The sequence below is a fragment of the Astatotilapia calliptera genome, chromosome 3 (assembly GCF_964374335.1).
Source record: "Astatotilapia calliptera chromosome 3, fAstCal68.1, whole genome shotgun sequence".
Taxonomy (NCBI): Eukaryota; Metazoa; Chordata; class Actinopteri; order Cichliformes; family Cichlidae; genus Astatotilapia; species Astatotilapia calliptera.
In genome coordinates this window covers 59,193,795-59,206,838 of record NC_137424.1, presented here as the reverse complement: position 1 = coordinate 59,206,838, position 13,044 = coordinate 59,193,795, and the positions used below count along the sequence as shown (strand labels likewise).

Sequence of the window (13,044 nt, the reverse complement as noted above, 5' to 3'; positions counted from 1 at the left end):
TGTGACTACCTGTCTATGGTAGCGCTTAACAAATAAACTTTACTTACTTACTTACATGACACTGAAAACAAAATGTACAACAAAAAAAAGCATTTCAATTCATTGTGTATATTATGGTTTCTGTTTGTTTGCATGCATTCAGTTGAATTTGGAATTTTTCTTCCGTTGTTTTTTGTAATAATATACATACAACAGCAGGCAACCATGAAATATGACATTTGACAGTTTTTTTGTGAAGTCCAGCTGTGTGGAAGGCAAAGCAGGACCCATAGACCAAGGAGATTTACTGCTTTAGCTTGTAAACTCAACCCCCCCGAGTCAGACCTCAGTCATTAATAGATGTCTCATAACACACTTTGAATAACCCCCATTTTCATAATAAAACAAAAATGTATTTAAAAAGGAAAGAAAATGCAAATAAAACTTCAGGGGGGAAAGTATAAAAACAACAAAGTAAAATAAATACAAAACATGAAGTTGTTTTCAAATATCTTTATTTTCCAATTCATTGTAATAAACAATTTAGCCAACAGTCAAATTCAATTATGAGCACTAACCTGTGAACGAAACTGACACAAGTCTGTGTAAGAAAGTGACACTGATAATAAAACAGAAACAAAATGATGTTTCAGTTTAAAATATCAAACTTTCTTCTTCCCTGTGTCAGTGGGTCAAAGGTCAGAGGTGAGAATGTGGAGCTGAGTGAGGATTTGTCTCATCAACACTGAAGTGAGATATGTGACCCAGCTAGAGATATTTTGTATTGGATTTCTCACTTATATTTTAAAACGTCTTTTCCAAACACAAATCAAACTTTTTACAAACATGATGTACATACAAACACTACAGCAAATCTCTGTATGTACAAGATATATATATATCTATCATTATACACTGTATAAATACGGACTTTCTTTTGTTAGCGCTAACAAAGGAAAGTTGATGCTAACATAATGTTTTCAAATAAATTTGATAGGGGTTATGGATCATTTTTAGTATAAAAAAAGATTTTTGTATCCTTAAAGTCATCTTCAACTTAATTCCAGAGCTTTGTGAAGTTATTGTGTCTTTGTGCCGTCTATGCCCATCTCCCACTTGAAATGAAGTTCCTGCTCATGCTGTACACTGTGGTGGAGCTCTGATGTCTCCCCCAGGCTCCGAATGGGATGATGATGATTGTAGCATTGTCCTCTGAGCCGTACTGCAACGCCTAGAAAAATATGAATCACATTATTTATGTCGGCAGACTTGGTGACTATTTGAATCTGAAAAGCCATATCAATTCAATGAAACACATTTTTACTCATTTTCTTTGTCTAATTTATAAAAAGTGGATGAAATAATAATGAAAAACCTGCTGAGCGATGACATCAGCAGCCTCAGTGGGGTCTTGGCATTGGTTGATGCTGTCACAGATCTCCTGATCACTAAGGAGGAAGTTGATACCGTCTGTGGTCAAAGCCAGGAACGAGTCGTTGGCATGTTGGACCTGCAGGAAAAGACAGGTGAGCTTTCTGACATTTCAGCCGTAGAAAGTACCGTTACACTTGTGTATAAACCATGTGAAATACCGTGTAAAATATGGATGTGACATCACCAGTCCCGTTATGAAGTGTAAACTTGACATGGACATGGCTGTGACTCTAAAGCCAAGGTCACCATAGACTCAGGGCTGTTTTCCCACAGACTTTATGACCTGAAGTTGTGTAGCCATTGGTAGGGCAGGGCAATATGGCCAACAATATTTATCATGATATATTATTGAAAATTTGGGATAGCGCTATAACTGACGATATGGTTGACGCGAGACAAAATACTTTACAACTCCACAACTATATTAGTGCAAAAAAAAAAACCCCATCAATGTATTTTCACTTAAACAAGCAGCTGTTTTTTTTATGTGCATTAAAGTTATATAAAAATTTAACAGTGCAAATGCAAATTCCTTGCTGACAGTTTAACCAAAAGGCATTTTGGGCTGACATATCCTCAATATAACCACAAAACTTAATAATATCCACAAACTTAAAAGGAGGTTATATTTGGTGTGTATCTGATGGACGAAAGCCAAACCAGTTCCACACCACTGAAGCTGCAGCAATTCTGGTTCGTCCGTTTCATTCAACAATCCGCTTTCGCCCTTCTCATTCTCTGTTGCCGCCATGCTTTTCCGTCATGTGCATATGAAAATGAAGGCACTGCGCATGCATGTTTTACCTATATTTTATCGCGATATTTTATTTTCTTATCATTGGCTAACATTATACCGATATTACCGTGAACTATACGATGTGGCCCAGCCATAGTCATTGGGAAGGATTTGGGTAAAAAGACACTTCCGTGTTAACCTCACTTTTTAGACCTTGAAGCCACATCCATGTTTTTCTTTTTTAATTGTGTGGTATAACTCCTCCAGTGCAAGTAAAAGTATATAATTTTAAATAAATATTAAACTCACTTGAAAGTCAGAGGACTGAGGAAACAGTAGGAAAACTTACGGTGTGTCGTTGGGTATCTGGCTCTGCGATGACACCGCTAGCTTTCAGGTGGAAGTCTCCAATGCTTCGTGTCATGGCCAGCCTCCCGTTAACATTAGCCTGACCCACGCTGTTCCATGTCACGTAACCTCCAAACCTCTGGATCCTGAACAAAAAATGCACACCCAGGATTACCGTCTCTATTCTGAAAGTCTGGGCGCTCAAAGACCAGGATCAGCTGTGTGCAACTTTGTAAGGCTGTTGCTCTTTCCTACGTTTTTAGTAATTACTAGTTTCACAGTTAGTTAAACACTGAGTTGCACAAGATTTTTATTTTTACATATTATTTACAGCTACTAGCCACAAGGTGTATAGTAAACATTTACAGTGATAGCTATTTTTGTGGTTCAGCCTGCTTTATTTAAGTTATATGTCAATTGGGAACCATGAAGAACTGACCCAAGTGGCTCCAAAGTAGTAACAGTTGGAACAATTAAGGTCTTTAATAAGTTTATGTTTTTGCATTCTGCAGAATGAGAAACCAGACACCAAAGCGTTAACTAGCTTTGGATTAAGTTCAAGTGAAACAAGACTTGGTCTGCTGTTACATAATTCTAGCAGCTTATAGCTAAAGGTAAATCCAAACGTCCGTTCCTGCACATCTCATTTCGAGTACTGGATGAACCAGATCTAATTTCTGCAGGGATGTCCTGGAGCCCCAACTCTGTGCCAGCTGTAGGCTCTCCAACATGCTGCAGGGTGTATTTATACACAATGATTTGACCAGCTGCTTTTGGGAAACCTGAACCCTTCTGAACTCTTTTATCTGTACAAATCTCTTTGGACTATAAGTGGTTTTGACTGAATCCCCTTCAAATATTCCTGCATCTTATTAAAATCTAATTATAATATTCAACAGGTCAATATTACTTTAATTATTAATTTCTTTTTTGTGTTGATTCATACTATAATTTTAAGGTAGCAAGAACACAGTCATTTGATTGCCGCTAATAGTGCCCATAGTAATTGTAATAGCAGTACTGTACTGGTGGATGTAGAGAAAGTTTCATTAACCAGAGGGGCTAACATTTATTGTGGTAGTGGGGACCATGTACCGGTGTCTCTCGTCCTCGCAGTCAGGTGTGTGGTCTGTGGTGAGCTTGTTGGCTTTTCCATTCCTGCACAACATTGCCCGACTGTCACCAACACTACCGACCACCAGCTCTACGCCGTCACGTAGTAAAGCAACCGTTGCAGTGGTGCCAGCTGTCAGGAAAGAGGCTGGAGAGGACGAGATGCAGAAATTTTTGATTGTTATATTATAAAGTCCAAAATGCTTTACAGAAAGTTCTAAGCTTGAGTTTTTCTTTAAGCACTTTTTGTATTGGTTATTTAGACATATATAGACAGTACAATAGCCCTTCAATAACTCCAAACTTTATTCCCTGTACAGTGGGGCAAAAAAGTATTTAGTCAGCCACCGATTGTGCAAGTTCCCCCACCTAAAATGATGACAGAGGTCAGTAATTTGCACCAGAGGTACACTTCAACTGTGAGAGACAGAAAGTGAAAAAAAAAATCCATGAATTCACATGGTAGGATTTGTAAAGAATTTATTCGTAAATCATGGTGGAAAATAATTATTTGGTCAATAACAAAAATACAACTCAATACTTTGTAACATAACCTTTGTTGGCAATAACAGAGGTCAAACGTTTACTATAGGTCTTTACCAGGTTTGCACACACAGTAGCTGGTATTTTGGCCCATTCCTCCATGCAGATCTTCTCGAGAGCAGTGATGTTTTGGGGCTGTCGCCGAGCAACACGGACTTTCAACTCCCGCCACAGATTTTCTATGGGGTTGAGGTCTGGAGACTGGCTAGGCCACTCCAGGACTTTCAAATGCTTCTTACGGAGCCACTCCTTTGTTGCCCAGGCGGTGTGTTTTGGATCATTGTCATGTTGGAAGACCCAGCCTCGTTTCATCTTCAAAGTTCTCACTGATGGAAGGAGGTTTTGGCTCAAAATCTCACGATACATGGCCCCATTCATTCTGTCCTTAACACGGATCAGTCGTCCTGTCCCCTTGGCAGAAAAACAGCCCCATAGCATGATGTTTCCACCCCCATGCTTCACAGTAGGTATGGTGTTCTTGGGATGCAACTCAGTATTCTTCGTCCTCCAAACACGACGAGTTGAGTTTATACCAAAAAGTTCTACTTTGGTTTCATCTGACCACATGACATTCTCCCAATCCTCTGCTGTATCATCCATGTGCTCTCTGGCAAACTTCAGACGGGCCTGGACATGCACTGGCTTCAGCAGCGGAACACGTCTGGCACTGCGGGATTTGATTCCCTGCCGTTGTAGTGTGTTACTGATGGTGACCTTTGTTACTTTGGTCCCAGCTCTCTGCAGGCAGTGTTGGGAAGGTTACTTTTAAAATGTATTCCATTACAGAATACAGAATACATGCCCCAAAATGTATTCTGTAACCTATTCTGTTATGTTACTCAATGACAGTAACGTATTCTGAATACTTTGGATTACTTAATATATTGTGGCGAGTTCAGACAAGGAGGAGACGGAGGTATCGTTTGGTCTTGCTTCCCGTGAGCTAGCCAGGGAGCACAGCCGTTTATTACATTTGCAGAAGAACACACTGCCACTAGCTAACTGCTCAGCGCGGCAACCACAACACACATAGGGCGCCCTCTGGCCCCGGAAGGACACACCGTCGCAGCGAGAGGGCGTCACCCGTCACCATGGCAACATACACAAAACATAACTGTACAAGCAGAACCCCGAACAGCCCTGACCCGCTACAATATTATCATGCTTTTTACAACAACGTGAATGTACTATTGCTGTGTGATTTATTACTATTACTGAAGGTCCGCGACTCCGAACTGTAGTAAAGGGACCTCTGACTAATGCTGGGCTCACACTGTGCGATTTTTGGCCCATTTTGAGCCGATTTTTGAGTCGTGCGATCGTTTTGGCGATCGGCCCGATTTTGGCCTTCATCGTGCGTCGTGCATCGTGTAGTATACGTGGGGTAACGAGAAGCGATTGACACCTCACGACCAGCTCCCGATCATCAATCGCTTGGTCGTGAGGGTGTCACCGCAGTTTGCCACACTGCGCACGCGCAAACACAAATGTCAGCGAAAAAGACGGAGCAGCACGGCAGTGCAGCGTGTGATCTGGACACAAGCGATGGAGGCACAACCTGTAGAACCATCCGAGCCCTTTCGATGTGGCCTCACAAAATTATCACGACCACAACAACCGTGAAAATAGTTGGATCGACACTGCTGCTCAATCACAGCTGCCTGACCAATGTTTTTCATTAGCAATTTAGCAAAGTTGATGGTGGTGGTGTGTCTGTGTGAGTGAAAGACAGAGAGGGAGAGCGAGCGACAGAATTTCTGTTATAACCTTCATTTTTATGGACGCACAGTGTGAGCACTCAGGTCGCATCAGAGCATCAGCAGTATAGTGTGAGACCCTGCATCGTGACCTATGAACTTCTAACCCCTGCGAGTCAATCGTACAGTTTGAGCAGGAGCTGAATCGCGCGACTGAAAAAAATCGCACAGTGTAAGCCCAGCATAATACGGCGGGGTCCCTGTCGGCTGGTAGCAGAAAAATAGCTCTACTTTGTTGTGTGGGTCAACTTTTCTTGCGACAGACAGAGAGAGGCGTTGAAAGGCTGCTCCAACGGAACTTGTTGTTTTCGGAGGAAAACACGAACACAGTGTACAGTCGAGTCTTAATAGCTTACTTACAACCGGGCTCGTCAGGCACTCTTCTTGGCTGCAGTGGTTATTATTATATTTACATGCTTCCAGCTCCCGTTTTTGCTCGATGACTGCTCGTACCTTTCCACTCCCCTTTTTCTCCCTCCTAGCGCTCACAGACACATAACGTGTATGGCAGTCCATTCTCCCTGCAGCACGGACTACACTGAACATGATGCTACATTCTTTAGAGCTATGCTTGTAGCATTCTGCCTGTTAGCTTAGCACAACAACAACAACAACGAAATAACAACGAATCTCTCTCTGCGACTGTAGAGCGTCGCCCTGTAACCATGGCAACCGTAACGCTGCCGCCTGGAACAAAAGAGCGTAGCTGTCAAACAAACCCAAACAGTCCTGACCCGCGATAATATGAAACAGGAAAGTACCGCAGTGTATTCCATTTATTTCAACAAAGTAACTGTATTCTGAATACCACCTTTTTAAACGGTAACTGTAACGGAATACAGTTACTCATATTTTGTATTCTAAATACGTAACGGCGGTACATGTATTCCGTTACTCCCCAACACTGTCTGCAGGTCATTCACCAGGTCCCCCCGTGTGGTTCTGGGATCTTTGCTCACCGTTCTCATGATCATTTTGACCCCACGGGATGAGATCTTGCGTGGAGCCCCAGATCGTGGGAGATTATCAGTGGTCTTGTATGTCTTCCATTTTCTGATGATTGCTCCCACAGTTGATTTTTTCACACCAAGCTGCTTGCCTATTGTAGATTCACTCTTCCCAGTCTGGTGCAGGTCTACAATACTTTTCCTGGTGTCCTTCGAAAGCTCTTTGGTCTTGGCCATGGCGGAGTTTGGAGTCTGACTGTTTGAGGCTGTGGACAGGTGTCTTTTATACAGATGATGAGTTCAAACAGGTGCCATTCATACAGGTAACGAGTGGGGGACAGAAAAGCTTCTTACAGAAGACGTTACAGGTCTGTGAGAGCCAGAGATTTTCCATGTTTGAGGTGACCAAATACTTATTTTCCACCCTAATTTACGAATAAATTCTTTACAAATCCTACCATGTGGATTCATGGATTTTTTTTTCACATTCTGTCTCTCACAGTTGAAGTGTACCTCTGGTGCAAATTACTGACCTCTGTCATCATTTTAAGTGGGGGAACTTGCACAATCGGTGGCTGACTAAATACTTTTTTGCCCCACTGTATATGTTAATTTGATGTGATTTTAAACCAACACATTGCGTTATTATCTACACAAGTGTCAAAACTATAAAGATTAAAATGCTTTTCTATTCATTTAAGATAAAAGTTGTGATCAAAACATTAAAAATTAAAAATACACTTCAAGATTATCTTCTTGTCCACCTCTGGACTGTTTTCAGCTACTGATTACTTGCAATGGTGGACTGTGTCACAGCATCTTACAACTAAATGGAGACAAAACTGGCAAATAAGGTAAGTGGTGAGTGAACATTGTGTTGGGGCTCAAAAAGTGTATTTAGTACACTGTGAGTCAACGCATTCCAGCACACTCTAGCTTTCATATGTTTTACTCTGAATATCATTCCCTAAGTGTTTCCACACAGGCAAAGACTAGCATGACTAGCATGTCAGGGATTTGTAGCGACAATGTGTAAAACTTGAGACATTGTTATTCAATTAAAGCAGCTACCAATGAGAGTAATGGATGCTGCTGATAAACACATGACATATGAGCAGTGTTGGGGAGTAACGGAATACATGTACCGCCGTTACGTATTTAAAATACAAAATATGAGTAACTGTATTACGTTACAGTTACCGTTTAAAAAGGTGGTATTCAGAATACAGTTACTTTGTTGAAATAAATGGATTACACTGCGGTACTTTCCTGTTTCATATTGTCGCGGGTCAGGACTGTTTGGGTTTTGTTTGACAGCTACGCTCTTTTGTTCCAGGCGGCAGCGTTACGGTTGCCATGGTTACAGGGCGACGCTCTCTCTCTCTCTCTCTCTGCGACTGTGTGTTTCCTGGGTGAGAGAGCGCCTTTTCCTTGTTGTTGTTGTTGTGCTAAGCTAACAGGCAGAATGCTACAAGCATAGCTCTAAAGAATGTAGCATCATGGGCAGTGTAGTCCGTGTTGCAGGGAGAATGGACTGCCATACACGTTATGTGTCTGTGAGCAAGAGGAGGGAGAAAAAGGGGAGTGGAAAGGTACGAGTTGTCATCGAGCAAAAACGGGAGCTGGAAGCATGTAAATATAATAATAACCACTGCAGCCAAGAAGAGTGCCTGACGAGCCCAGTTGTAAGTAAGCTATTAAGACTCGACTGTACACCGTGTTCGTGTTTTCCTCCGAAAACAATAAGTTCCGTTGGAGCAGCCTTTCAACGCCTCTCTCTGTCTCTCACAAGAAAAGTTGACCCACACAACAAAGTAAAGCTATTTTTTGGCTACGAGCTGACAGGGACCCCGCCGTATTAGTCAGAGGTCCCTTTACTACAGTTCGGAGTCGCGGACCTTCAGTAATAGTAATAAATCACACAGCAACAGTACATTCACGTTGTTGTAAAAAGCATGATAATATATTAAGTAATCCAAAGTATTCAGAATACGTTACTGTCATTGAGTAACGTAACGGAATACGTTACAGAATACATTTTGGGGCATGTATTCTGTATTCTGTAATGGAATACATTTTAAAAGTAACCTTCCCAACACTGCATATGAGAAGATGGCAAAGATATGGTTACCTATGCAACTGGAGCCTGGAAAGTCCACTAGTGACCAACCATCAGTCGCTAAATCTGTTTATATGTGGTTTGGGCTTCACCCTTGGAGGTGCACAAGTTCACAGTACAGAAGCCAGGAAATATAAAAATGAGGGACATGTTCCTGGTCAGAGAAGAAGATGACCTTGAAGGTGGGATCCAAATTTAAACCAGTTATGGGTTTAGGTTTATTTGTTGGCTAAGTCACTTTACAGCTGCACCATGTCACCTCCAGATTTATCCACTATGCTAACTTCAACTTTTCATTGAAAAGTCCATTACTCTCACTGAATAACCATAATGAACTCTTTATTACTATTTACTTTCAGAGCATCACAATTAAAATTCAGTTGTCCAATACTAACCCTTTTTTAAATCACTTTGATTCACTCTTTATCAGCAAAGTCACAGTTCTCTATTTAGTTTTTTGTTTTATGTCTTAGAAACTACAAGACATAGTTGGTGTTAACATATTGTGTAACTTCCTTTAGGTATCTTAAAGATTTCACAAATACAACAAGTCACATTGTGCCTGCTGATAAGACCTGACAAACTCGAAACGTGAATCACTTTTTACCATGTTGGCTTCCAGCACTTTAATCTTTACGGCTTCAGAGAAATGACTTGTGTCTCACCATTGTTGAAGTAGCTGAGATGTGTGTGTAGAGCCTTGTCAGCATCTAAAAAGGCTTTCTTTAAAACTTTCTCCAGATCATCATCCTGTTCCAAAGCATCTCTGCACCAAAAAAATGAGTTTAGGTTTTTTGTTTGTCTGTTTTTGTGAAGTGCAGTCATTAATGACTACACAGCTTGTCCAGTATTCAGTTGTTTATGTTCTCATATTTAAAGGCAGTATGCTCAACCTGATAAATTTCTCCATGAAGGTGTAGCAGTAGTCTGCAGCATGCGGGCCACCATGGCCGTCGAACACAGCGAAGTACAGTAGGTTGTCATGAATACGGCCGATGCGGAGACGGTCCTCGTTCTGATTCCTAAGACCGAGAACAGACGTACTGCCGACCCGAGACAGACTGACCTGAGAGGTGGAGGAAGACAACCTTTGGTTGATAAACTGAACTGACTGATTAGCCATTTCATTCATGTGTCCCAACCATGGGGGGATATGTAACATGTTAGGTTAAAATCTTTTTGAACCTGTGACCATGCCCTTAAAATAGCCACTGAAAACAGTCATTGTATACTTCAATACTTAACTATTTGTGCATTTCTGAATATATCTATTCAACCTATGCTCTTTACTTTACTTTAATAGGTACACGGTGCCAGTACCCAACTAAACTCAAGTTCGCCTGCAGAAGTACTTCAGGTCTTCATGGCTTAGATTAAACAAGGTGCTGGAAATATTTCTCAGAGATTTTGGTTCATACTGACATGTTAGCATCAGTTTGAACTTTAGCCTAAAGCCTTTAGCCTGCCATGTGACTGACTGATAGATACTTGCATTTGCAGCTGTACCTGATAAAGTGGCAGGTGAGTGTATTTATTATTCTTTTATCCATCCACTGCTCTTTCCTACCTGTGGGATGGGTCTTCCATATCTGATACTGGAGGGCAGTAGTATTGGTTCCTCTATCCTGTTGTCCCAAATACCAAATGAGTCCCAGGTCACTGGACGGACGCTGATGTCACCGTCCAATCCGACTGATCCACTTCCCTGCCGCACGCCCACCATCCCAAACAATGCCCCGCCCACCTACAGGACGATCATCCAGGACAAGGTTAGACTACTGTTGTAGCTTGTTTGTGTAAAATCTGATCAGGGATTTATTTTTCTTATCATAAGATCGTGAGAATTGTGTTGTTTCAAAGAAGACGTTACATGGTTACTTTACTCACCAGCAACTAATCCATTTTCCAAAATAGTCATAAAATTTATGTCTAATGACAAAAAAATGATCTTTTTGTTAACACTATTGACAAAATATTTAAGCAATCTGTCTTTTCACGTCACACTATGTCTAAAATAAATAAATCACATTCCTGGTGCTTCAAATGAGATTGAAGTGTTAATAGTAAATAGAAAACTCTGGATTTGTAATCATGCAAAAAACAAACAAACCCAATCTGAACAAATAATTAAATTCTGTTCCAATTTTCTGAAAGTAGGATTACATGATTTTATAATTTTGAAACAGAACATCACATGTAAGTCTCAGATTCACCTGTCCAGAGGCCGTGGAGGTTTCTGGTGAGGATCGTATGGAGAGGAAGGTTTGTCTGGAGATTGTGGAGCGACCACAACGCAGCATATTGAACAGCACTGCAGATGACATGACTGATTGCCTTTAACAGCTGTGGAGATTTTACAAAGGAGGAACGACCTCGCCAGGTGATGGACTTCTAAAAAGAAAGAAGAAAAATCATGTTAACAAGGCTGAGACTTGGTGCAGTAAATAAATTCACATTCTTCCATCCTCATGTTTCTAAGTGAACAGTATATGCACAATTTTCTTTCTTAGAAACTTGTGGAATTGTTAATGTTAACCTTCAAACCCAGTGTTACGATCATGCTTGTGGTTTTGTTGAGTTACGATTTGGATTCTTGTAATTTTTTTTTTTGTGATTTGATTTCTTAATTTTTCTTATGGTAACAACTTTTTGTAATTAGAAAAGTTGTGAAGAAAAAAGTATAGCATACTTTTTAAAAAAAAAATATAACATTACTGGTTTTTCCATCCAGTTGTCCAGATGTTAATAAAACCTATATTCCTATAAGTTTGCAGGATGTGATTCACAACAATGTGACAAGAAGAACATAAATCAGGTATAATCATATCAGATAAATGCACATTATACTTTCTGAGAATCAGTTTTGAGTTTGTTGGGGTAGTTTCTAGGATGAGACCTTATTAGACTGAGAAGTGGTCAGATGTTGGCTCCAGTTGGAGTTTAATCTTTCAATTGTACGTAAATGACATTAACAAGGATTATGTTTCTCATTCTCTCTCTCTACTTTTCCATCCCTCATCATCTCTCTATATATGAGTATGTCCACAAATAGCCTCACGCCTCCTGCTGTGTTTTCTTAGCACATGATCCCCTATCTATTACAAGTATGGCATGGGCATGAGCTCTGAAAGTACAGAGAGTGTTACTTCTTTGGAAAGGAGTTTCCTTCCAAAGAGACACTTTTTTAAAGATAAGTAGCCTATATTAGCTATAATTTAAATAATCGGAGAGACAGGTAGACTACTGAAGTTGCAACCTTTCCCCTATTTACCTTTGACATAATTTACATCTTGCCAGTAGTCAGTATGAACCTGTCAATATCTTTGGATTAAATTTCACTCTGCAGCTCTGGGGCGTGCTTAAGTAAAGCTGCCTTAACTCTGCACTTCAAAACAGTGTGGGCACAAATAAACACATATTGTTGACAAAACACGGCGATGCCTGCTTCACAGATGAGTAAATTCAGAGGTCACATGCACTGACACACATAAAAGTAACAGTTGTAGGTCAGTTATTAGAATTTCGACCTGAATTTATTCAAAACCGAGCATTTTATTTATGAGATGAAAAAATAGCATATAAAAAAATTTAATGAGGAAAATTTAATAGACAAAAATTACAGAAATATAATTTTAAGTTATTCTATATGCTAAAAATATTTTTGCAAATACATCACACGTCTTGACATATCACAGAACATAACCTAAAAGAGTATAGCATGTTTAAATGAATATGACATAACTATGCAGGACTAGCAACTTTAAAAGTAAAGCAAAAACTGAACTGCAGCTGCACAAAACCACCTTCTTCCTGTTTCTTGTACTTCTGTTATTGATCTTCCCACCTTGTGCCGCCTCTGTAGCAGCAGGTGTCCAGAGTCCCAGCAGCTGCCTGGAGCCTTCAGCCGCTCTTGCGCTGTTGCTGTCAAAGCTCAGGGGCTCGGCTGGAGGGTATTTAAACTGAGCCGCACCCATCCAATGAAAACGTGAGATGTCCTGACGTCACAGTTGAATCACATGTGGAGGTTGTGACTATTTTGGGCGCCAAGCCAGTTGAAACACTGTGTGT

At 40.6% G+C, this 13,044-nt stretch overlaps 1 protein-coding gene across 1 annotated transcript; it reads right to left on the bottom strand.

Moving 5' to 3' along the window:
• Positions 1–477: 477 nt before the first annotated feature.
• Positions 478–12,943, bottom strand: ppm1ka (protein phosphatase, Mg2+/Mn2+ dependent 1Ka). The gene is made up of 9 exons (XM_026160402.2): positions 12,821–12,943; positions 11,190–11,367; positions 10,544–10,720; positions 9,870–10,042; positions 9,642–9,742; positions 3,593–3,758; positions 2,499–2,643; positions 1,355–1,489; positions 478–1,210 (listed from the first exon to the last, which is right to left on the bottom strand). Exons 2-9 carry the CDS (start codon positions 11,298–11,300, stop codon positions 1,079–1,081), a joined length of 1,140 nt encoding a protein of 379 aa, XP_026016187.1. The 5' UTR covers positions 11,301–11,367; positions 12,821–12,943; the 3' UTR covers positions 478–1,078.
• Between the last annotated feature and the right edge of the window lie 101 nt (positions 12,944–13,044).